The sequence below is a fragment of the Dipodomys merriami genome, unplaced genomic scaffold (genome assembly GCF_024711535.1).
Source record: "Dipodomys merriami isolate MVZ:Mamm:240054 unplaced genomic scaffold, mDipMer1.0.p SCAF_24, whole genome shotgun sequence".
NCBI classification, from domain to species: Eukaryota; Metazoa; Chordata; class Mammalia; order Rodentia; family Heteromyidae; genus Dipodomys; species Dipodomys merriami.
Genome location: NW_027203826.1, coordinates 22,833,513 through 22,859,233, shown reverse-complemented (window position 1 = coordinate 22,859,233; position 25,721 = coordinate 22,833,513). Strand labels below are relative to the sequence as shown.

At 37.4% G+C, this 25,721-nt stretch overlaps 1 protein-coding gene across 2 annotated transcripts in view; it reads right to left on the bottom strand.

Annotated features, from left to right (window-relative positions):
• Positions 1-21,138, bottom strand: part of Cop1 (COP1 E3 ubiquitin ligase) — a 99,217-nt gene extending 78,079 nt beyond the window's left edge. For both annotated transcript variants that reach the window (XM_070034412.1, XM_070034413.1), the window contains exons 1-3: positions 20,429-21,138; positions 8,158-8,217; positions 1,069-1,166 (exon numbers count right to left, since the gene is read on the bottom strand). In XM_070034412.1, coding sequence (XP_069890513.1) covers positions 1,069-1,166; positions 8,158-8,217; positions 20,429-20,859 — 589 coding nt within the window. In that variant the 5' untranslated portion in view covers positions 20,860-21,138. The remainder of the gene's footprint in view (positions 1-1,068; positions 1,167-8,157; positions 8,218-20,428) is intronic.
• Between the last annotated feature and the right edge of the window lie 4,583 nt (positions 21,139-25,721).

The following is a 25,721-nucleotide window of genomic DNA, read 5'->3' as shown; positions in this document are numbered from 1 at the left end:
CATAATTTTATATCGAAGTTGGCTATGATGTGTTAGAAAAAGATACCCTTTAGTTATGAAGATTAACATCTCAACTAAATTTGAAGATAGGAGAAGGAAAGTGAAGTCTCAAGACCAAGGGAAATGGAAAACAGAAAGAATGTATATACTGGAGGAAAGAGGGTACAACACTGAGAGAAAATACTATGGAAAAGTATTTCTGGTAGGCCCAAATCTATATGCAAGTAGTCACCACATGGTAACTCTGAACATTATACTCTTATACTCTTTTAAATGAAGAGTTAAATTATATATCGCCCCTTTCTCCCCTCCCTTTCATGCGCGCGCACTCTCTCTCTCTCTCTCTATATATATATGTATATGTGTTTCTATCTTGTCAGATACTACATACTACAGGTATCTGACAATAGTGGTATCTGACAATACCTTAGGTAATTTAATAGGAACAAGTTGTTGTTTGTTTGGAGATAGAGCATTAATACGTAGCCCAGGCTTGCTTCAAATTCTTGATCTTCCTGTTCCAGTCTCCAAGTTATAGATTTAAAGGAATACCAAACCTTGCTATATCTATGGGTTTCCTGATATTCACAACTGACCTGACTACATACTAATTCCAAGCATTTACAGTTAGGGTCTCAAATGTGTCTTTTCCAATTTTTATTTTTAGATAAAAAATTGTATTATATCTATGCTTTCCTTCTCTAATTCTTATTTAGCAACTAGTTCACCAGCTCATACTCTCTTCCCCCATCTGGTAATTGTGCTAGCCAACGCTTTTTCTACCTTCTCCAGTCAATATTCACCCACCTTGTGCTCCCTACCCCATTAACCTTTTTCTCTGTTACTTTTCATTTCTGTTTCATAAGCAAACAGAAGAATTTGAAATAATGTATAGAGAAATGTAGTAGAAAAAAAATGAAGTCTATTTTATATGCCAAGAAGATAAAAAGCTCTTTGGTGAGTACCTCCAAAACTTGTTTACCTCTGAGCTAGGTTTATGAATAAATTATGGCTAGCACTTATCTGGGGAAAAATTATTTTTGAAAGTTAAAATAATACCAGACTCACCCAAGAAATTAGGATAGAGATGGTCAATATTGTCCACAACATAGTTACACTTGGGACATCTATTATTGTCCTCCAAACTTTGATGAATACACTTGTAGCTATTAGCAGGGAAAGAATAAAACAAGTTTAATTAAATCAATGAAAAAAATTAGCAAACCAGTAAAAAATAATCTAAATGTTGTACTCATTTTTTAATATAAATAATCGAACAATCTCTTTTACTTATACTTTATATCACAAGACTTATGGGTATTAATTGGATGAATAGTATATAAATTGTTTCAAAATAAAATCAATGAACATATTAAATGTAGAAATTTAAAATACCTACTAACTCTAAATTCAAAGCTTATGCAATTTATATAGTACATAACAATAACATAAAAACAAATGCCTATGGTTTTCATTAAGCAAACAAATCATTCATGTTCTTTGAGTGTTAATAGTCTAATACATAAAGAGCTCACTGAAACAAAAATGAAAGAAAAATAGAATACTCAAGTGAAGACAAAAGTTTGTTCATAAACATCAGAAAATTATCACCTTCAGTGGCAACAAAAAAAAAAGGGGAGGGCTGGGAAGGTGGCTGCAGTGGTAGAGTGCTTGTCTTGCATGCATGAGGCCCTGGGTTCGATTCCTCAGCACCACATAAGCAGAAAAAGCCAGAAGTGCCACTGTGGCTCAAACAGTAGAACACTAGCCTTGAGCTGAAGAGCTGAGGAACAGAGCCCAGGCCCAGAGTTCAGACCCCACAAACGACCAAAAAAAAAAAAAAAAAAAAAAAAGATTCCAAAGTAGCCATTAGTTTATACTAATCAGATTATGTAAAAGAAAGAGAAAATACTATTGTAGTTAACAAGTACAAATAGGTATAACCATCTTACATACTATTGAAGGAAATATAACTAGCATTAGCTCTTTTATAGAAAGAAAGATGCAGGAATAACCTTGTGGAAGATGCAGGAATAACCTTGTGGTTTTGCAACACCTTTAGCATAATGAGTTTTATTTCTAGGAATTTGTCTTAAGTTTTTATATATATCTCTATATATTTTTTTTTCATTCAGAAGAGGATCCAATGCGGATTTGTCTATAAATAGTAAATTAAAATAGAAGAAACTTAAATACTAAGAAAATGACTAAATCTGTAAACATCAACAACGTAATACTATAGTGCCAATTAAGAATGGTATTGTAATATATATGATGTGATGAATAACATAATAGTTATAACTGGAGAAATGTGATTATTGGAAAATTTCTCCTTATGTCATAATTCTATAATACTGAACCTTGAACAGTTATGTATTACCTTAAAATTTAAAAAATCTTTTTTTTTTTTTGGGGTCCAATCGTGGGACCTGAACTCTGGGCCTGGGCGCTGTCCCTCAGCTCTTCAGCTCAAGGCTAGCGCTCTACCACTTGAGCCACAGTGCCACTTCCGACTTTTTTCCTTTTGCTTATATGGTGCTGAGGAATTGAACCCAGGGCCTCAGGCATGCAAGACAAGCGCTCTACCACTGAGCCACCTTCCCAGCCCTAAAAAAATCTTTTTATGTAATGTTCAAAACACAGACAAATGTGAATTGGCATGAGATACAAACATTAATATACCAACCTGCTGAACCAAAATGATAACATGTGCACGCACAACATAATATATACAATATAATCCCATCCATTAAAAAGAATTTGCATATATATATATATATATATATATATATATATATAAACTAAAAAGGACAACTACTACAATGTTAACACTTTCCTTCAGGAGTGAAAAAGTGCAGAAAAAAGTTTCTGCAGTTAAATATACATTACTCTGACATTCGGAAAAAAAATTCTAGAAATTATTAAGATCATCCCTAAAATGAAAGCATGCATTTTATTCTGTATCAAAATTATTTTACATTACTTCAGCTTTATTAATTGAAACTACCCTCCTCTACCTGAGCAATGAAGTACCTTATCTGATGTTAATTAGGTTTCATTATTCTAGTTATCAACTTTCTCATCTTGATGTTTTCAACATAAGTGAACAGGATAAAGGTACAAAGACTCCAAGTAACATTGGTATTTGGCACAGCACAGAGGTTTAAAGAGCACTGTAATATTCAATTACCTACTAAACAAAGGACTTTCATAGTGTTTCAGAAATAACTTCATCCTCTCTTGCAAGTGTGCCAAAGTTGTAATTATTGTGGTATCACAACATGCTTTCCAAACCTGACTGGAAATTTCCTACCTAGGAAAATAAATTAAGTAAATTAAAAACTAAATGTTTTAGCTTTCATTGTAGATATACAAATACAACAGACTAAGAATCCCAATATGGAGAAATTTACAATCTGCTTCAGAGGAAAAGGAGAATACTGGGGAATACTCACACATGACAAGAATTAACCTTTTAAAAAAATCAACAAGGGGCTGGGAAGGTGGCTCAGTGGTAGAGCGCTTGCCTTGCATGCCTGAGGCCCTGGGTTCGATTCCTCAGCACCACATAAGCAAAAAAAGAAAAAAGCCAGAAGTGGCACTGTGGCCCAAGTGGTAGAGCACTAGCCTTGAGCTGAAGAGCTGAGGGACAGCGCCCAGGCCCAGAGTTCAGGCCTCACGATCGGACCCAAAAAAAAAAAAAAAAAAAATCAACAAATCATGATAGAATTTTCAAAAGTTATTAAAAATGAGAGGCTGACAGTTAAGTAGGAAGACATTTGTGGTTTCAGAAATAGCTTCTGTTTAAAAGTGTTAGAATGTTACCCAATAACAAAACAAAAATAGCAAGTTCAAGACCAGAAATATAGCTATGTGGCAGAATATTTTGCCTCATATTCACAAGACCCTAGCTTCAGCACAAACAAGGCCATACTAAAGCTACCAGTACAACTATGTTTATTGCAGCATTATTCACCATAGCTAAGATATGGAACCAATGTAGATGCCCCTCAGTGTAGATGAGTGGATCAAGAAATTGTGTGTGTGTGTGTGTGTGTGTGTGTGTGTGTGTGTGTGTGTGTGTGTGTGTGTTTGAATTCTATGCTTCCATCAGAAAGAATGACACTGCCCCATTTATGAGGAAATAGAAAGACTTGGAAAAAACTATATTAAGGTCCCATGGTTTCCCTCATTTGCAATAATTAATATAGTTCTAGGATAATTTTATTAGATGAGCAGAAAAAGCTCAAAAACTATGTTCATATGACCATATAAGATGATGCTAAACGAAATTAACACCAAGATATGGACATGAGGTCTTTCCTTGTTGTTGTTGTTTTAAATGTACTATGTGATTTTTTTTTTTGGTTTCCTTTGTATGTTCTTCCCCCTATGGTATATCCCCTGTTTTCACTGTACTTGATTTTGGTACTCTGCATCTTGTATATACATTTGTCTACTTTGGGGAGAGGAAGGGGAATAACAAAACGCTGAAACAAGGACACAGGATGATCCATTACAACAATGATACCCACAAGACAGTATATTGGAAATGAACTTTACAACCTCAGGCAGGAGTGGGATGGGGTGGAGGGGTGGTGAGGTGTGTGGGAGGTGGGGGAGGGAAGGGATGGTGGGAGAACACCAAAGGAAGGGGCAACAATGCTGGACAAGTAATGTACTCATTGCTTTACTCTTGTAACTGTAACCCCTCTGTAGGACATCTTTACAATAAAATAAAATTTTTTCAAAAAGAAAAGAATGATTATTGAACTGACCAAAACTTTTCTCTAAATAGCAAAATGAATATGTCAGTTGAAGGAAGTTAAAGGAACAAATTTAAAACTCCACTTTAAAATCTGTTTAGTATTTGGACAATTGTGCATCTATGAAAGGACAGAAAGTGAAGAAGGAAGGAGAAGGATGAAGGTAAGACTAGAAAGCAGAGGAGAAAGAGGGCAGCAGTAGAAAAGCTGAATGACTTGACAAATGTTAGATAAATTTTAGAACCATAAGTAGTGGCTACTTCAAGAGCTGGCTCTAAATAAACAGCTCCCAACTACAACCAATTTTGTCCCCTAGGGAACATCTGGCAATATGTGGAGATATTTTTAGTTATCCCAACAGGGAGTAGTGAGTTTCATTGAATAGAAGACACTGACATTGCTAAACACACTATAATTCACAAGACAATAACTCACAACCAAGTATTATCTATCCTAATACATCAGTAATACCCCAGGTTGAAAAGTCTAAACCAAAGTACCACTAAAAAAGCTCCAGAATAATCAAAATAAAAAATATGGTTTTCAAAAAAATGCTAATATTCCAGATCAATTTTTGAACAAGAGAAAATATGGCTGCTCAACAATCAGCCTGAAAAGACCAAGCCCATATGTGTATCAGCCTAAAATTGAGACTCATATAACCAGAATTTCTTAGCAAACAGACCCGAAAGTAATTAATTACAGAAATGTGAATAAAACGGAATTTTTCTTTAAAAACTCAGAAGCTTTAAGAAAATGCTTTAACAAAAATGACTGGGTACATGGCTTATGCTTGAGATTCTAGTTACTAAGGAGACTGAGCTCTAAGCATGTAGGTTCAAAACCAGCCAGATAGGAAAGTCCCTGAGATTATCATCTCCAATTAACCACCTACAGGCCAGATGTAGAGATGTGGTTCAACTGCCAGAGTGTCAGCCTTGAGTGGTAAAAGCTAAGGGACAGTGCCCAGGCACTCACTTCCAGTCCCAAGTTGGGTACACAAAAGAATTTTGAAGAAATAGGCAATCCATTCTTGAGCAGTAATAACTTCTGAGGATAGAAAACTGAAGAATAATATTTATATTTTATATTATATTTCTCTGTATAAAGTTCCTTTTCTAAGTCAAGAATATACACTGCTTTAATTTTGCTTAATAAAGAATATAATGCAGGCTAAGTAAACTTTTTTATGCTAAAAAATTTAAATCAATATTAGACTGAATCACTGAAGCACCATTCAGTAAATTAAAGGACTTACAGACTAGTGTTAACACCTAAAACCCTTCATGACTAAATGAAAGCTACATCTAAGATGCTATATCCAACTTCAACATAAAATTATGAGCTCAATTTCAAAGGGAATTAGAATATAATGATTATTACTCCACAACACTAACTGCTAACACTACAGATAAGTAAGTTAGGAAGGTGACTAGTTACAAGTACCAAGTATCACCTCCAATCAAAGCAATGCACAAGTTAAATGAGATGACTGAGGTCTGGGAGCTCCTAGGTATGCTCAGTATAGCTGATTGACAGGTAACATCAACACACAGATAGAGCATTGGAACTTTCAGTCTACCTTTCAGGAATGGAAAAGCAGCTGAAGTGTACACCAATGGCCCATGATCTATCTAATCAACTGTGGCAATTCAGTGAATTGTCTATACAACCTCAAAAAAACAGCACAGAATGCTAATTAACATGGAGAGAGTTGGGAGGGAGGTATGCCTAGAGATGCTATGAAAATTCTATGCCTTGTCCCACATACCTTACCCTATCTATTTCTGAATCTGATTAATCATTATGTCCTTTAAGATAATACTTTATAATCAGGTATACTTTAAGATATCCTTCATAAGAAGTCAACAAGTTTAAAGAAAGCAAAAAAAATTCAAAATAGATTACATGTGACATGTCTGATGACTACTATGAAAAGAAACAAGTGTTGGTATGGATGTGGAGAAATTATATACTGTTAATGAGAATATAAAAAATTATTATTTCAGCGATAATATATAAAACAGCTAAGGAACACTGTATAGTGGGACCTGAAAAATTAAAAACCAAAATTTCTTTATGATCCAGCAACTTCACTTTTGAGTTATATATCCTGAGTAGTTAAAAGTAGGGTATAAGCTGGGTGCCAGTGGCTCACACCTATAATCCTAGCTACTCAGGAGGCTGAATTCTGAGGATCGAAGTTCAAAGCCAGCCCGGGCAAGAAACTCTGTGAGACTCTTAGCTCCAATTAACCATCAGAAAATCAGAAGTGGCAATGTGGTTTAAGAGGTAGAGCACTAGCCTTGACGTGAAGAGCTGAGGAACATAGACCAGCCCAAGCCTAGAGTTCAAGACCCACGACCAACCCCCTCCCCCAAAAAAAAGCAGGGTATAGAAGTATTTTTATATGCATATTCAGAGTAGCATTCACAAGAGACAAAGGTAGAAGATATCTTGGTATCTGTGGATGGCTGCATAAACAGGTGTAATTTTTATTTTTTTATTGTGAAAATACTGTACAGAGGGGTTACAATTACATGGGCAAGAAAGTGAGTACATTTCTTATCAAGCATTGTAACCTCCTCCTTTGTTTCCCCTTCCCATCCCTTCTAAACAGGTGTAATTTATACATACAATGAAGTATTTTTCAGCCTTCTAACAAAATCTGACCCACACTACAACACAAGTAACCATAAAAGACATTGTGCTAAGTGAAGTCAGTCAGAAAAAGATAACATTGTATATTTCTACTTTTATAAGGTATCTGGAGTTTTTTTATATAATCAAAAGTCAAAATAGTTGTTATCAGGTTTCAGGGGACAGAAAAGCTGAGTGTTTTCAATTGATACACAGTTTGTTTTACTAGATGCAAAAGTTCTGGAGATAAAGTATGTACCAAATGAACATACTTGATGTTAATGATTCATCAAAATAGATAAACCTATAAATTCTATTATTTTACAATTAAAAAATTTAAATATACACATTATAATGTGTGATGTGTACAGATGACAACAGTACAGTTAACAGCAAGCAAAGTTTTCAAGAAGAGAACATAGAACTTAACTATACATCCTTTTTCCATGTTGTAAGTTCACTTTACCAGGCCTCCCTAATATCCCTAGGTATCCCTACAAAGAAAGTACTCATGCTTCATGGTCTTATAATAGCAAAGATTCTGTTACCAGTTAATCCATCTTATATACCTATAGTAAACATAATTATTTCCCCAAAATTATGTAAGAATGTGAGTATCAACTATCAAACCTGTATAGATATCAGAGAAACAATATGAAATCTGTTTAAAGAGCATAATTTCTCCTTGGTTATACTAATATCTTTATCTTAAAAATGTCAGAAGATTTTTTACTAAATAAAATTATCTTACCAAAAGCTGTGGCCACATTTTGTCATGTATGCTTCCTCAATCATATCAAAGCAGATGGGGCTAAAAAGAAAACAAAATTGTTACCTTTTTCAGTAGGGTAATTAGAAATTAGTAACATCAGTGAAATCAAATTGTGCATCAAGTTGAGTGAAGTCTTCACATCTTGTAGCAATAGTAAATTTCTATAGAGCTGCATGTTATAAGAATGCTGGTTAAAGGGCCATGAAACTTTATAAATTCAACGAGTAAATTTTAGTGGTTCAAACGTTTTAACTCAACCTACATTTTCTTTTTTTTAATTTTATTTTATTTTATTTGAGAACATACTGTACAGAGGGGCTACAATTACATGGGCAGGATAATGCATACATTTCTTACCAAGCATTGCAGCCTCCTCCTTTGTTTACCCTTCACCTCCCTTCCCAGCCTCCCCCCTGCCCCCACCCAATTATACCCCTCTCCCTCCCCACACCGACATTGTAAAGCTGGTTTTGACATGACATTTTGTACTTCTCATTGTTGTCAACCTACATTTTCTATAGTGTAATGTAGTCACTATAGCCCTTAAGAAAGTTCTATTGCCAGGTGCTGGTAACTCATGTCCATAATCCTAGCTATTCAAAAGGCTCAAATTCTAATAAATTTCTAGAGAGACAAAAGCCATCTTGTGATAATAAATATAAACACAATAGCCAGGAAGCCAAGATACATATTACCAAACCTCTGAAATTTCCATTACATGAGAACATTATAATTTCATTTTCTTAAACTAGTATCAACTTTTGTGCTACTGATACATTCTATCCTTACTCACGATGTAGTGACACTTAAAAATTGCAAATAAAAATTTATTTACTTATCCTACAATATGGGTATAAAGTTTAACAGTATGATGGCAATGAGAAAGTACACACACACACACACACACACACACACACACACACACACACACACACACACACACACACACACACACACACACACACACACACACACCACACACACACAATGGCTGCAGTGGGCCACATAGGGGAAAATAACAGATTTGTTCAGAATAATCGGGGAAGCCTCAATGAGAAGTTGACATTTGGGTATATATTTCAAGGAAAGGAGGAAATCAACTATGTGGAAATCTAGGAGAATAATAATCCAGCAGAAAGTGTAAGTGAAAATGTTCTGGGTTCTTATACACCAAACACATCCCAAATTAGCAAGAAAGCCAGTAGATTAAGCAAGAGGGAGAATAGAAGAGATTAGTTGGATAGTAAGAGCCACTTCAGTAACTCAAAGTAATGTTGAGGACCTTGGCTTTTATAGTGAGAAAAAAGTAATTCCATGGAGAATTTAGAACAAAGATGTGACAGGAGTTAACAGTGATCAAATAAATATCTCTGAAATGTTGAAAAATTTCAAAGAAAGGAATTGTAATAGCTCAGATCCAGAAATCGCAGAGTTGGTACAAAGTCACTAGATGGGTAAGATTAGTATTTATAGAATAATATAATATAGAAAAGGTTTTAAGAGAATATGATCGCCCCTTCCATCATGAGGTCCAAATGAGGATCAGAAATTGTCTTCAGTAGATAAAATACCTATACCTTGATCTTTAAATTGCCATCCTCCAGGACTATAAAAAATAAATGTGTTTTACCAACTTAAATAGACTAGGACATTCTGGAAGTGTTCTATCAACACAAGCCACAAATTTTAAGGCATTCTTGTTAGAATTAGAACATACAATAAAAAAAGATAAGAATGGTAAAATCACCAAAAAGAAATTAAGTATCATAGGAAGTACAAAAATGAGAACCCAAAAAATCATAAGAAAAGAATATGCACAAAGCAGATTCAGGGAAATATGTAACATACAAAACAATCCATTTAGAAAAACAATCCATTTAGGGACCTCTTCCCACAATACACACACATACAACTGACAATATTATTCAAACTGGAAGTAGTAACTCACCAAATATACAAATACCTGAATCTTTATAAAGATCCCCAAAACTTCTTGTGGACTTTCCAAACTTTTCCTACTGTAATCTTCAATCAACAAATAAAGACTGCTACATATAGTCTGGGAAGGTGGCTCAGTGGTAGAGAGTTTGCCTTGCATGCCTGAGGCCCTGGGTTCGATTCCTCAGCACCACATAAGCAAAAGAAAAAAGCCGGAAGTGGCTCTATGGCTCAAGTGGTAGAGTGCTAGCCTTGAGCTGAAGAGCTGAGGGACAGCACCCAGGCCCAGAGTTCAGGCTCCACGACCAAACCACCCCCCCAAAAAAACAAAACAACAACAACAAAAAGACTACTACGTACTTAAGATATACTTAAGGTATAGAACTTGATACAGGTGTATAATTGAAATGATTACCACATCCAAGGTAATTAACATATGTATAACCTCACTTATTTTTATTCTTTTTGTAGTGAGAATATTTCAAATCTACTCTGACAACTCTAAGTGTACTATATATAGTATTAACTAGTCAACATGCTGTACATTAGATCTCTAAAGCTTATTCATTCAGCATACCTGAAATTTGGCACCTTCTGGGCAATCCCCTTCACTTTCCAGTTCTCCTAGCCTCTGGCAACCATCTATAGTTGTACTCTTTTTTTTTTTCCTTTCCTCCTTGTTTTATGTGTAATTTGGTACCAGGTTTGAACTCAGAGCCTCGGGTACCTATTTAGCTTTTTCACTGCTAGAGCTCTCTACCACTTGAGCCATATTGCCAATCCAGCACTTTGATAGTAAATTTGAGATGAAATCTCCTGGGCTTTTCTGAACTAGCTGACTTCAAACTATAATCCTCTGGATCTCTGCTTCCTGAGAGGCTAGGATTACAGGCTTGAGTCACAGATTCCCAACTACCCTCAACTTCAAATTTAAAAAGTTTTTTGTTTCACACATAAAAAATCATGAATGTTTTGTCTTTTTCTATCTGGTTTATTTAATATATCATAACTACTTCAGATTCATCCGTGTTGTGGTAAATGGTAGGATTTGGTTCTTTTGTAAAGCTGAATGCTTATGGTTTGAATGTATCCCCCCAAAATTTTTATGCTAAATTCTTATGTGACAGAATAAAGAGATAGGGCCCTTTAGGAGGTGATTAAAGCATGAAGGCATCATCCTCAAGGAAAGGACCATGATCCTTATTAAAGAGCTTGAAAAAATTAAGTGTGTTCTCTTTGGCTCTTCTGCCATGTTAGAATACTCTTTTTGCTCTTCCACTTTCTGGTAAAAGCACCACTAATGCATTAGCTCGGACACAGAGACTGGAACTATCACTAGATATCAAACTTCCAAGAAGAATATTGGCCAATGAGAAGTAAAATTATCTACTATCAGGTATTTAGTTATAGCTGGCCAACAGAGTAAAAATAACACTCTATTAGGTACAACACATTTTTTTATCCATTTAGTCATCAATGGACACTCAAGACTCATTCTGTTTCTAAGCTAGCATAAACAATATCCAATGAATATGAGAACATAAATATGTATTAAACATATTGATTTCAAAACTTCCTTTGGATACACAGTTGTCCCTTAGTATCCATATATGTCTGGTTCCAGCAGTATTCATAGATACAAAAATCAGCAAATGCTCAAGTTCCTTGTATAAAATATAGCAGGTTGGGAGAGATGAGAATGATGAAAGAGAAAACACTGATCACTGCACTCACAAACTGACATGCTGAATGAAAACGCCTTAGTACAACTAAACATAGAAGTGCAGAAGTTTCATACAAACTATGTACATCCTCCTACATATGTATAATCTTCCCCAGATGACTTATAAATGCCTAATACAATGTAACACTATGTAAACAGGCATTGCATATTGTTTAGGGAATGATAAAAAATGAAAGTCTATATAGGGTTAGTAAAGATTTATCTTTCTGAATATTTTCATTCTATACATGGTTCAGAATGCTCAAAAGTGGGACTGTTAGCTAATATGGTAGTTTTCATTAAATTCTTTTGAAGAAGTTCCATATTGGAAACATTATTATTTTATAAAGACTGTTCTACACTTTGTACTTCCATCAACAACATACAAAGATTCCCTTTCTCTGCATCCTTGTTGACAACTGTGTATCTAAACTGCTTAAGGACCCCTGATATAGTGTAACATCCAAAAAAGGGAAAAACTCAACTAATACATTAAAGCCTATGCTAGAGCTCTATATTCCTTTGTAAACCACACACAATTTCTATAATTGAACATGTAAGAGAGAAAACCCAAAGGGAAAAGACTATATACTGCTAATGAATAGAAAACATACTGTCTTTTCAAGTATATATAAAGTATTCTCACTAGTAATTCAAAAATGCTAACTGTTAATTAAAGCAGTAACATTTTATTACCATTAAATTATAAAAAAAACTGTACTACCAAGTACACTTGGGACAAAAATGGGAGAAATTAAGAATCTTCATACAGAGACATTCTATTAAACATATGAAATTACATATATGACATTTATGTAATTATGATCCAATAATTTCACTCCTGAGATTATATATAAATAAGTATATACATATGTGTGTGTGAATGTGTACTTGTACAGAAACATTGTGTATCTATAGTATACATGTACATATGTGTGCATACATACACAAATCCAAGAAAAACATTACACTGTCAACTCAGTAAATGTGTATGAATATACTCGGAACAGCAGTGTATGATAGTATTGTATCAGAGACACCCTAGATATACATTGTAAGTAGAATGGGACAGTAAATTATGTTGGGTGTATCATCTAACATATCTCAAGAGTTAGTAGGGAGTATTTTTAAATGTCTCCACCACAAAGAAATAATAAATGCCTGAGATGATAGATATACCAAATTGTCCAGATCTAATCATTATACATTGTACCCAGGTACAGAAAGGTCACACTGCATCTAAGTATGTACAATTTCTGTGTAAATCAACAAACAAAAAGTCTTTTTTAAAAAAGTGTGAGATTACTAAGTACCCACTCTATCACTTGAGATACACTTCCAGGCAAAAAAGAATTTTATTTTTTACCCCTTAAGTGAACTCTTTACACATGGTTTATATCATCCTTGTGAATATAGTAAACCTTTGGTATAAAAAAGTTTATAGTACCATATACCTGATGAGGTCAAGTGGATAGAATCAACATGATAAATGTCCTTATAATAAATGATTAGCGCTTGCACTAACTGGGCCATACAAGGATACAGAATAAAAGTATTCGTCTACAAGTCAGGAAGCAGCCTCTCATCAGACACTGTGTCTGTCAATGCCTGTATTTCAGGCTTTTCAGCTTGTGAGAAACCATTCTTTTGTTTAAAGCCACCTAGTCTATATTTTGCTGTTGTTCTGTTTTCTTTTTAAATCACCCGAAATACAAAATAAGTCGGTGGGTCAGACAATCACTGAAAAGTCTCACAATGCTGGAATGGACTATAGCAACTTTCTCAAAATTAATAAACTAAAGGCATATGCCACAACAAATAAACCGAGCAATGAGTAAAAACCAACCTAAGGATCGGCAAGTAACAACTACTGTTATAACCCTTTCCCCTTCCAAGAAAGGCAAAAAGATTATAGACAGAACCCTTCCTCACTAGAGGTGTGAAACTGAAAACTAAAGACAGAACATGAACAATAAAGGAAAAGCTCTCAGGCACCCTAAATGTCACCCTAAACTCAAGACAACACAAGTAAAATTTGAAGTTTATGGTCTATGAGAAACAGGTACAGGAAAAAAAATTCAAACTCAGCCCAACTCCTGGCTCAATCCAAACATAAAACACTTTAACAGAAGAAATATGATATATTTAGGAAAAACATTATTTACCTTCTCTACACAGGTCTACATACAATCCTCCTATGAGATAAACAAAAAAGCAAACATAAATAAACCCTTACCAAGAATAAAGCAATCAAGACTCAACACAAAATCAAATGGTAAGACTATAAGACAAAAAATTTTAAAGTAACTATGATTAATATTAGTGGATCTAGTAGAAAAAATAACAGTATGCATGAAGAGATACAGAATTTCAGCTAAAACACAGAAAATAAAATGTGATTAATAACACTTTAAAAAACACATGATCTAAGACCAAGAATTATTCTGATGTGTTCACAAAACTTAAGGAGCAGTAAATTTGTGAAAATAGGCCATGAGAAATAATTCAAATTGAAGAGGTGAAAGAGTCCAAGAGCCATGACAAGTCAAAGCAAAAAAAATGTCTGAGATGCTAGTACCACCATTATATTCATGTGAACTAAGACAAGTTATATAACCTTTCTGGACTTCATTTCCTCACTTACAAAATGAGAACTCTATGAGTTGTAACAGTTGTGAAGATCAAGTAATGTAAAACGATAATAGCCCTTCTTTTTATTTTTTTCAGTACCAGTACCTTGACTCAGAGATTCCCACTATGGCTTACTTGCTCACAGCTGGTTCTCTACCACTTAGGCCATGCCTCCAGTATAGCATACTGCTGACTAACGCAGATAAGTCTAGCCAACTTTTTCTTCCCAAGCTCCCTTCAAGTCCTAGCTCATGTGTAGCTAGGACTACAATTATGAGCTACCTGCACTGTGGGTAGATTTGGCATTTATGAACTTTTCAGTTTTGAGTATCTGAACAGCTCCTAAGTAACTGTTGCTTGTAATTTTTAAAGCTCAGTTTGTCTCATTATCTCTACCAAACCCAAATGCCCATCCTTGAACTAATACTGACAAAAGATTCCAGTGCACTAGATTACTTGGGTCTTGATTGTGTGCTCTAAGCAAATTTGGGAAAGGAGAGTACCTATCACAAAACAAACTAGGAAGAAAGAAAATAGACTCCCCCAAGTTATGCCAAAATTAATAGAATCAGTTATGAAACATCAAGGGACATTTTACATCATTGTGAACTTATAGGACTAAATGTTAGGGAGGTGTTAAAGTATTTATTGAAGTAAACTTTAGAGTTCATTACATTATTTACTATCAGTCAAGAATTTCCTTGAGTCTGTCAAGTTGAAACTTTATTTTTTAATAAAAATACATATACCACTTAGATGGCAATGATAATGAATGTTCTCTGCAGATACATATTATATTGATTCAGTATAGTCCATCTGACCATATTTGATGTTAATAAAAGACTTAGGTGAATTAATTGGTGGTTTTCATAGTTATAAAACAAGAGTATAAAACATACTCTGTTATAAAAAGACTATTAACTTGGGTTCTAGGCTATAAAGTGACAAGTACTTGTGAATTAGTATTATGAAAGAATTGTTGATTAGTAGTTATCTCTGCCTTTACAAAGTTCTGTATCCTTCCCAATAGTGAACCAACATTACTTAGGCAATCTACATAACTTTCTGTGCATGTTCTTGATTTCTATTTCACATATTAACTATTTTAGCCACAACCCTTTTCCTCAGAAAACCTCTACACGTTGACAGGAAGGGTTTTAACACTGGTTGTTAGCCAATCTTTTTCTGTTCATATATGTATAACAAGGGGAGGAACTAACTATTCGCCTCTGATCATATAAAATAATACTGAAATGAACTACAGGAACTGCAAACAAAAGGGTTTTTGTCTTACGTGTGTGTGTGTGTGTGTGTGTGTGTGTGTGTGTGTACATATATGCGTGTATTACACAAAATCCTCTTAAATGTGTCCTCTCCATCTTTGCCTTCTACTTTTATTCTTTTCTTTCTTGGTATATGCTCACACTGACTTCTATTAACATAGGCAGCATCTTCCTGGCAAGTGTGCGCGCGCGTGTGTGTGTGCATGTATGTGTCCGTCCCCTGGGGCTTGAATGCAGGGCCTGGGTACTGCCCCTTTGAGCTTTCTCTACTAACTGAACCACAGCTCTACTTCTGACTTCGTGTGTGTGTGCGCGCGTGCGTGTGCGCGCTTAATTGGAGGTAAGTCCCTTATTGTCCTGCTTGGGCTATCTTGGAACTGCGATCATCAGATCTCAGCCTACTAAGGAGCTACAACTACAAGCATGAGCCACTAAACCCCAAGAACAAGTACCATTTTGAGAGTAACATGTTTTCTTTATATTCTCACACCTTGTTTTATAAATATCTTTCATTTTTACCACCAATTCATTCACCTAAGCCTTCTATTAACACTGATGTTGATGCTTCAACATCTGATATAGTCTAGGAACATTCTTCACCATTGCCATCCAAATGGCTTATGTATTTTAAAAAATCAAGTTTCAGCTTGACAGGCTCAAGGAAGCTCTTGAATGACATTAACATAATAATGTAATGGACACTAGTGTTTATTTCAACAACTAAATGTTTTAACAACACTTAACATTTAGTCCTATAAGCTCACAATTTTCTAAAATGTCCCTTAAATTTTCTACTTATTTTCTTATCACAGGGAAAATTATATTTCATAATTCAGTGACCCATTTCTTTACCTTGACACTTGTCAAGAAACGCATCACATATCCTATACATACATTCATCAGCTACCCTTTATTGTTATGTCTGATAGTCTATGCAATCCCCTAATCTACTTCATTTTGTAATAGTTTAAAAAACAGAGTCACAGTACCAAAAAGGGTCAATAGGTTTTATCTTTAATGCTAAATGCAATTAATAGGTTTCATAAAGTGTTATGTTGAAGACTATGAGACAACAGCTGAATTCACAATAGACTATTTAACATGGGTAATAGTATTAATAAAAGGATATGGTAGTAATAATTTTGTCCTGATACTAACTGATGCTTATAATTACATAGTTAAAAGTGTTCTCATTAAACAATAAGTTTCTCAAGGATAAAGAATATCTATTATTAATTTGACATAAATAGGAAGCCACACATTTGTGAAATGGTAGATCTAAGTGGAGATTCTACTTTCTATCAATATAATTAAAAGGCTGGAAGCTGGAGGTATGGCTCAGAGGTAGAGCATCTGCCTAGCAAATACAAAGCCCTGAGTTCAAAACTCAATTACCAAAAAACAAACAAAAAACAACATGGTGTTAAAGATAATCTTCCCACAAGAAACATACTATTTACTAGCAACTATTTGTCTGCTTTAACTTGGAAAACAACTTTTTCTGCAGAGATGAGTGCATTGCAGATAGTTAGAAAAGCTAATACAGAGACTGTAGTTACGTTATAGACTAAAACAAAAGTGAAGCTAGAAATAATCTTCCAAACGGTTTAGACTTATAGTTTAGGTAGAATATATAAAATAAAGTAGAAAAATGTAAACTTCATTAGCACAATGAAGATGTATCTAACAGCAAGCTATCTATTATAAATCCATAAATCCATTTATAAGCTATCTATAAAAGCTCCATCTATAAAACACTGCTAAAATAACATGTGACTTGATGTATCATCTTTTATATGAAACAATTAAATGCAAAATATAAAAACCTTTACTTTCATTTACTTTCATTATGGAGCTCAATGTGTGCTCCTGAAATTACATGTGAGTTTACTTAAATAACTATCCTTAAGGAATGGATGAAAGCACGTGCGTGCGTGCGTGCGCGCGTGCGTGCGTGCGCGCGTGCGTGCGTGTGTGTACTGCTTACCTTAGCCTCTAATTCTACTATGTCTATTAGAGATACATATTATTTCATGACTGAAACATACTTAAACATATATTCTGTAACTTGAAACTTCCAGTTGCACATAACTAAAGCACTTCATTGAAAAACTGGAAATCTAAACTCCCATTCTCTCCTTTAGCTGTCCAGTCTGAAATGAAGTTACTTAAACCTCTCTGTGCCTTAGCAGGAATAGCATTTTATCAGTATTATATTAAATTAATAAATTCCATTTAATTTCTCAGAAATTAATTTCTAAGCATAAAATGGATAAGATAAAATGGGAACTGCTCTCAGGATAAGATTAAAAAGGATAAATATATCTTAAAATGTGTTATCAATGTCCACCAGTGGCTCATGCCTGTAATCCTAGCTACTTGGGCAGCTAAAATTGAGACAATCCAGGCTCAAGGCCAGTCTGGGCAGAAAAGGTTGAGACCACTTCTCAACTTAACAGCTGGGCACAACGGCATCCACCTTTCAAGGGCTACATGGAGACTGAAATTTTGGATCAACTCGTATGAAGGGAAGGTAGTGTGCATGGTGGCACACATTTGTTCCAGCAACAAGAAGTGATCACAGCCAGGAAAACAAGACCCTATCCTAAAATAACCACAGCCACCACAATCCCTCAGGAAAAAAAAGCTTGGAGGCTTGGCTCAGCAGTAGAGTTCCAGCCTAGTAAGTGCAAGGCTCTGATTTTAAATCCCAGTACCACACACACACACAAAAGTGTAAATCAATGAATAAGGAATTGCCATTAACTATTAGAACTTGGGACCTCATTTAGATATAAAGTACTGTATAGAATAATTTGAATTGGTTCACAATCTGATCTTAGGCATCTATGACCAACCACCCAGAGGTCAACTAGAAATGAAAAAAGTTTCTAGGGCTTTGCCTAATGCACATCATCATATCCTAAGAGTTTAGTCAAAAACAAGCAAGGCATGAGAAGCAGGATATACTCTTACTGATGAATTCTCTTGAATATTAAACCTCATCAGATAAACAAATAGGAACCAATAAAATTTTTAGAGAAATATTCAGAAAATTTTCAGAAATAATTCATTAGATATTTCCATAAATATACATCAAGGTTAGGTAATATTTTAAAAGTAGTTGGAACAAAAAAATGTTACTCCTAAAAAAAGTGAATGTCTGGTATTTTTTAAATGGATAATTCTCTTTTCACAACGTTTATAGTATTTCAATGACTGATGTGAATGTTGACACATTTTTTATTCAAGTGCATTGAAAATTGAAATGCAGAAGGTAGCTTTAAAAAAAAAACTACAAACTCTCATTTTGACTAGTTTCTATCTTAATCATGTGGCCCTACTAATTGGGGGAAAGTACAAATGCTCTTATCAGAAACTGTTTAAATTATTTATAAATCACAATTACAATCCAGGTTCTCTAAAATATAAGTTAATTCTGAATCCAGAATAATTTAAGGAAAACTGGAAATAAAACCATCACCAGTTTCCTTCAGGAACTAACACTGTAAGTGTAAATAAACACTAACTTTCCAATAATTCCAACTCGTAGCCCTTCCATATTGAGTAACAAAAACCGTCTTTAACCCTGAAATGAATCGACTTCCATAGTAATGACAGTGCAAGCTAAGGTCCTACTTCACTGACATTTTACGTCAACATTCAAGCCTTTTGGGTGGAGGAAGGGCACAAAACTGTACCATTTCTTAATTAATGGCAATTACTCTATCATAATCCTACAAGTCATATCTCAACCCCAATGAAAATTATAAAACACTCTCTTCAAGACAGTTCCTTCCATCTTTCACTCCATAGGTGGAAACAAATATGATCGAACACTTCCTTTCAGAAGTTCCAGTACGGTAATGCTGTACCCAGATTGACACTCTGAACCCAGATTGCCACTCTGGACAGTACTGAATAAACTAAGTCCCCTCTTTCAAGTTATCCAGGGGAAGAGCGGAACTCTTTGCAAACAGCTTTTGTGACTGCACTGTCTTCAACAGATGTAAAAGTGGCCTGGCCCTTCAGAGTAGAAAAGATGAATTTAACCCAAGTATCTTACAAACACCAAACTTTTTCGTACGATATACAATCTAAAGAGAAAGAAAAGAAAGAGGGGGGGGGGGTAAAAAGGAAATGATAGGAAGGAAAAAATGTGTTTTAAAAAAAGAGAAAGTATTTACCTACAGAGCCGTGATGGGGAAAGGGCACCCACACTCCCCAGGCCAGCACCTCCATCCCTCTTCCTTTACAAATTTCCTTCAGCTGAGCAACGCCTCCTGTCTGGCCGGTGCCTCATTCACTACGCGGCTTAAATAACTCACCACCCACCCAACCTCTCTGCCCCGTGTTTTTTCCTTTCGCACCTTGACTTTTAACCCTCCCTCAACCGTTCAGCTAGCTCCCCAGCGCACCAACAACGACCCAACACGGGCTTTTATCCTTCGCATCCCCCCCCCCTTACCCCCGCCCCTGCCCCGCGCGGCGTCGGGATCCGCACCTTCCCGGGGCCCCACGGCCCTCCCACCACGAGCCCCAGTAACTCCACACCCGGACGCCTTCCCCCGCAGGAGCAGGACCCCGAGGGCTCCGATCCATCACCCCTCCCGGGGCCCTGCGGCCCTGCAAGTCAGCCCGGGCTGGGGACCCAAGGGCTGTCGTGTACACCCACCAGACGAAGTCGTTGCTTTTGTCCTCGTAGGAGTTGATGAGCCCATTGCAGAGCGGGGCGAGCGGAGGTCGCTTCCGGCCGCTGCCGCCGCCGCCGCCGCCGAGGCCGGAGCCGCTGCCTCCTACGCCGGCGCCGGGCCTGGCCCCGCAGCTGAGCCGCGACAGGCCCGCGGACACCGCCCCGCCGCCGCTGCCGCCGCCGCTGCCCGACACGGCGGCCGCCACCAGCACAGGCCGCCCCGGACCCCCGAGGCCGCCCGAGCCCGCGGCCTGGGCGCCTCCGCCGGACACCAGCGCCGCCGCCGAGGCCGCCACGGAAGGGGGCGACGGGGACGAGGATAAGGACGAGGAGGCGGAAGTCACCGAGGAGGCCGCCGAGGAGCCGGGGCTCGTCCCGGCGGAGCCCGACCCGGTCGGTCGACTACCGGACATCGTGATGCCCTCTCCGCCTCTTCCTCCTCCTCCGAGCGCCGGGCCGGCCCGGAGGAGCGGGTCCGCGGACCGCGACCCTCCGCCGCCGCCGCCGCCCCTCCGCTCTCAGCCGCCGTGCATCGTGAGGGGCGCGCGCCGGGAGGTGGGGCTGAGGAACAATAAAGTTGAGGGGGGGTTTTGTTTTTTGTTGTTTTTTTCTCAAGGAAACCACCCGACCGCGTCCGACGGGAGGGGGCGGAGGGAAGTGAGAACGCCGAGGGGAAGCCACCGCCGCTGCCCAGGCCGCCCGCGCCGCCGCGGTCCCGCCGCAGCCAACCCGGGCGCGCCGTGGCCGGCCGTGCGCGCGCACGCGGAGCGGAAGGGGCGGGACCAGCGCGGCGACGCGACTTCCGCCGCGGTCGTGCGGCGTCGGAGACGTCTGCTGCGCGGCTGTGTTCTTTTGTGCTGTACCGTGTGGAGCGGGGGACCCGCGGCTTTAGTGGAGCCAAAGGAAAGCAAGCCTGGAAGTGACCAGAAGGAAGAGAGGGTGTGTTTGAAGGACTGCGAAGGTGGCGCGAGAGGAAACTGCGAGAACGCGCGCCAGGCTGCATAAGCTGCCGGGTTTCCCAGAGTCTGGGCCTCCTGGGTAAGTGGGAGGTGCTTGCGCGGAACTGTCGTAGCGCGCATGCGTGTCAACCCGCACATTCCTGAACTGGGCTGGGAAGTGTCCAGTTCCCTCTCTTCATGTAAGGGTACTGGCAATGTGGTCCAATGACTGGTCTACGACGGGTGTTTCCGAATGGAGAATGATGGAGTCGTAAGCCAGAGACGTGGGAAGAATGGAAAAGCTCGGAGAAGCAGTTTTGAATGTCATCCGACTGAGTCACATCATCCAGCTGTGCAGATGCCTAAGCGACTCCACATCGTTGTGAGCAATACATGTAATTTGAAGTCAGTGAAAGGCATTAATCAGAAAATAGCTAAGTCAGGACCCCGGTTAATGTGAATCTGACACAGTTCTAGCACAGAACTAGAAAGCTTAGCATTCACTATCAGAAAACGTGCAAATTACCAAAGAAGCAATACTGTTAGTACTCTAAAAAATTCTAAGGTCCTAAAGAGCATGACCCATGTCTGCCTTTTTCATCACGATTCTTGACATAATGGCAAATACGTTATTCAAAAGCGATGAAGCACCACCTAAAAGGAATGACTCCCAACATAGTTCTAGAGAACAATAGTATGATGACAGAATTGGAGACATCCAGGGAGTGGTTTAGTTTTGGTTGTGCTGAGTGGGTGTGGGATGAAACTACTTTGAATGAGCATATCCAGTCTCATTGAAAAAAAAAGATTGCAAGAGAAAGTTCATGCCAGAAAAATGTTGGAAAGTAGAAGGATAGTATGTAAATCACCAATAGTTAATTATAATAGGACCTGGTGTTTGGTGAGTTATCTTAGTATAGTATGAGTTGCAATCATAAAATGTCCAAGTTCATAAAAGTTTATTTTGTAATTCCAGTTTTGGAGGCTGAAAGTCCAAGATTGGGCAGCTACATGTATTTGGTGTCTTGTAAGAGCAACATTAGCATCTAAACATCATAGAGAAATGGCAAGGAAAATACACCAGTACTGAAGGGGCTAGCATTTGGGGTGGCCTTTCTCTGTAGTAATCTAATCTTGAGAGAATAGCTATCCTAATTCTTCATTTAAAGCATTTGGCCAGTAGCAGTGGCATACACCTGTTATCTCAAAAGCAGAGATCAAAAGGTACAATGTTCAACCAGGGCAAAAAAGTTAGTGAAGCAACTTCCCCCCATCTTAAATAGGACAAGTATTGTGACTCACATTTTTTTTTAATCCCAGCTATTCAGGAGGCATAAGTAGGAGAACTGCAGTCTGAAGGCAGTCCTGAAAGCAAAGCTCAGGACCCTATCTGAAAAGTAACTAGAGCAAAAAGGGCTGAGATCATACTCAAGTGACAGAGCCTCTACCTAGCAAGCGCAAGTCCCTTAATCAAAACTCCCGATCCCACCAAAGAAAAAAAGTAGCATTAATCCCTTTCTAGCCACTACACACTAGGCATTGCCTTCTGCTAGGCACCATCACGACCAAGTTTTTAGCACATGAACTTTTGAGGAATACACAAACCTCAAACATTTGGCTATACCTGTAATTCTCAAACATTGGTTCAGAGGTTCAGAGAGCCGATTAAAAATAACTTCACCTTCAAATATTCTAAATCCATAACCTAAAGTGGGGGCTGTGAGTATGCATTTTTATCAGCAAACCTGAGAGTCTAAGTGTTGGTAGATGATGAACACTTGAAAAAAACTGGTTAATAATGTAGGGAGTGTAAAATTTGTAATACAGTTTCTTCTGTTTTTATTGATGGGATAGAAGCTGATAGGAACCACCAGTGACATCTAGGTACAAGCCATCAGTGCTTCATATTAACTCTTTGGAACCTACCCAGTCAAATCTAAATTTGCAGAAGGAAGTGAAGGAAATGTGATGCAACAGAATTTCCCTTTATACCAGATTAGGGTGTAAACAGTACATAAATACATATGAAAAGTTAGAGTATTTGAGGCAGTGACCGTATTTGTTGCTTGTTTTAGAGCAGAGCAACACGTGGTGCTAAACCACCTGGTTGTGTGCCCTTGTAAGACCTGCAAATCCTTAGCTCGGGGCTCTCCTCCTAGGCTCCACTATGTCAGAGTGTAGGACGAGGCCCAAGCTGCAGCCCGTTTAAATAAAACAGCTGTAGAGTCTGACTCTCAGTGGTCTTCTTGCGGGGGGTCCTGCAACCTTGGCATAACACATATAGTCCTTATTAGTGTCTACTGGCATGATCTGTTATAAAATCAGAAGAAAAAAGAGGAAACATGGCTAAATACATATATAGAGAATTAGGAGAAAAAAGCAGGCAAGATGACTCAGGAGAAGTAGAAGGGAATATTTTTTTTAATGGGAGGAAATGTAAAATTAAAAACTAAGCCCAAATAAAGGAATTCCATTGTGAATCACAAAATATGTTAACATGTGAATCACAAAAATGACATGAAAAATTCAAATGGATCAAAAATAGGATGGAATTACTAAGACTGAACTGCTCAGAGGAATCTGAGGTGTCATCTAGTGAGATAAGGCTTCCCATCCTTTGATAACCAGAGCCCCCAAAAGATCTTCACTAAAAAGCTTTGTCTATCTGACATACCTGGTTTTCTGCCTGTCCTGCATGATGGTTATCTGTCTCTCTTAAGTGAACAGTAATCTCCTGTTAACGTGGTTGCCCTTTTAACTGACATAACCAACATGCTATTAAAAAGCTAAACTGACAACAAAAAAGGAGAAATGTTTATTTTCTGTCTGTGAATGGAAAGAAAAATAGAGGTTTTCTGAACCTAGTGTAAAATGCATCTAACAGAAAATAATATGTGAAGTGAGAATTGTGAAGTGAAAAGTTCCCATGTATTTGTTAAAACCAGAGGGAGATAGATGATTCTTCTGCACAACTATAATTCCTTACACATATTATTGAAGAGAAACCCTTTTTTAAAATGCAAGAGCAATACTCACTAGACAGTATGTTGGAAATGATCCGTACAACTTTGGGGGGGGAGGAATAGGGGATAACAAGTTTGGCAAGAAATATTATCATACTTATGTAACTGTAATATCCTTCTGTACATCACCTTAACAATAAAAAAGTATTCCAATCATATACTGGTAGCTTATACCTGTACAGTTGTCCCTCACTATATCGCGGTTCACTTTCTGTGGCTTCATTGTATCACTTTAATACTGTATCGCAGAGTTTTTTGCTATATTGCAGGATTTATGCAATATATAGGTATTTAGTTATGAATTTAATTTTTTGCTTAAAATTTTAAAACAATATAAAAATATAAAAAATGTTAAGGTTAATAAGAAAGTAGGAAAGGTTTATAGGAGAGCAGGAAGGATTTATAAAGCCTTATATATAAATAATGAAATGAATATAACACTGCTACTTTGTGGATTTTCACTTATCTCAGGAGTCTCTGGAATGTAACTCCCACAATTGGTGAGAGATTTCTGTAATCTTAGCTATTCAGGAGACTGAGATCCAGAGAATGATTGTTCAAAGCCAGCCGGGGCACAAAATGTCTTATTTCTAACATAATTAGCAAAACGCCAGACTAGAAGTGTGGCTCAAGTGGTAGAACACCAGTACAGCATGTAAACAGCAAGCACCAGACCCTGAATGCAAACTCTGGGACTGGAAAAAAAAAAAAGCCTATACAACTTGTTCATTGGATTAAATTTTACCATTAACTTTTTATAAAATTACAATCATTTTTAGGAATGACATTATTAGCACTGATATCCTTATGAGTCAGTTATATTTTTCAAAGTTAATTTTGAGCTAATTTTGGTGGCTCAAGCCACCACCTAGCTGCTTGAGAAGTAGAGATGGGGAGTCGAAGTTTCAGGCTAACCCATGCAAGAAAAATTATTCAAAAGCCTCTCATCTGTGGTGTGTGGTGCACACCTGTCATCCTCAATGACATGAAGCACAAGTAGCAGGATAATAGACTAGGTCAGGCATAAAGTGAAACCCTACCTCAAACCTATTGGGGCCAAAAAGGGTTAGACATGTGGCTCTGGTATAGTGCCAACCTGCAAGGCATGAGGTCCTGAGTTCAGTTCTGAGTACTGCCAAAAACAATTTTCTTTATTAAAGCACCTTTTTTTTTTTAACAGTCTGTTGTGAATAATTTTTTGTCAAGACAATTGTAAAATATGGTCTGGGCAATTGGAAGTACTGTAACAATGAAGGATGATAGTAAGTTGGACTGTATGGATGTAAAGGAAGACAAGTTATTCAATAATTTCTC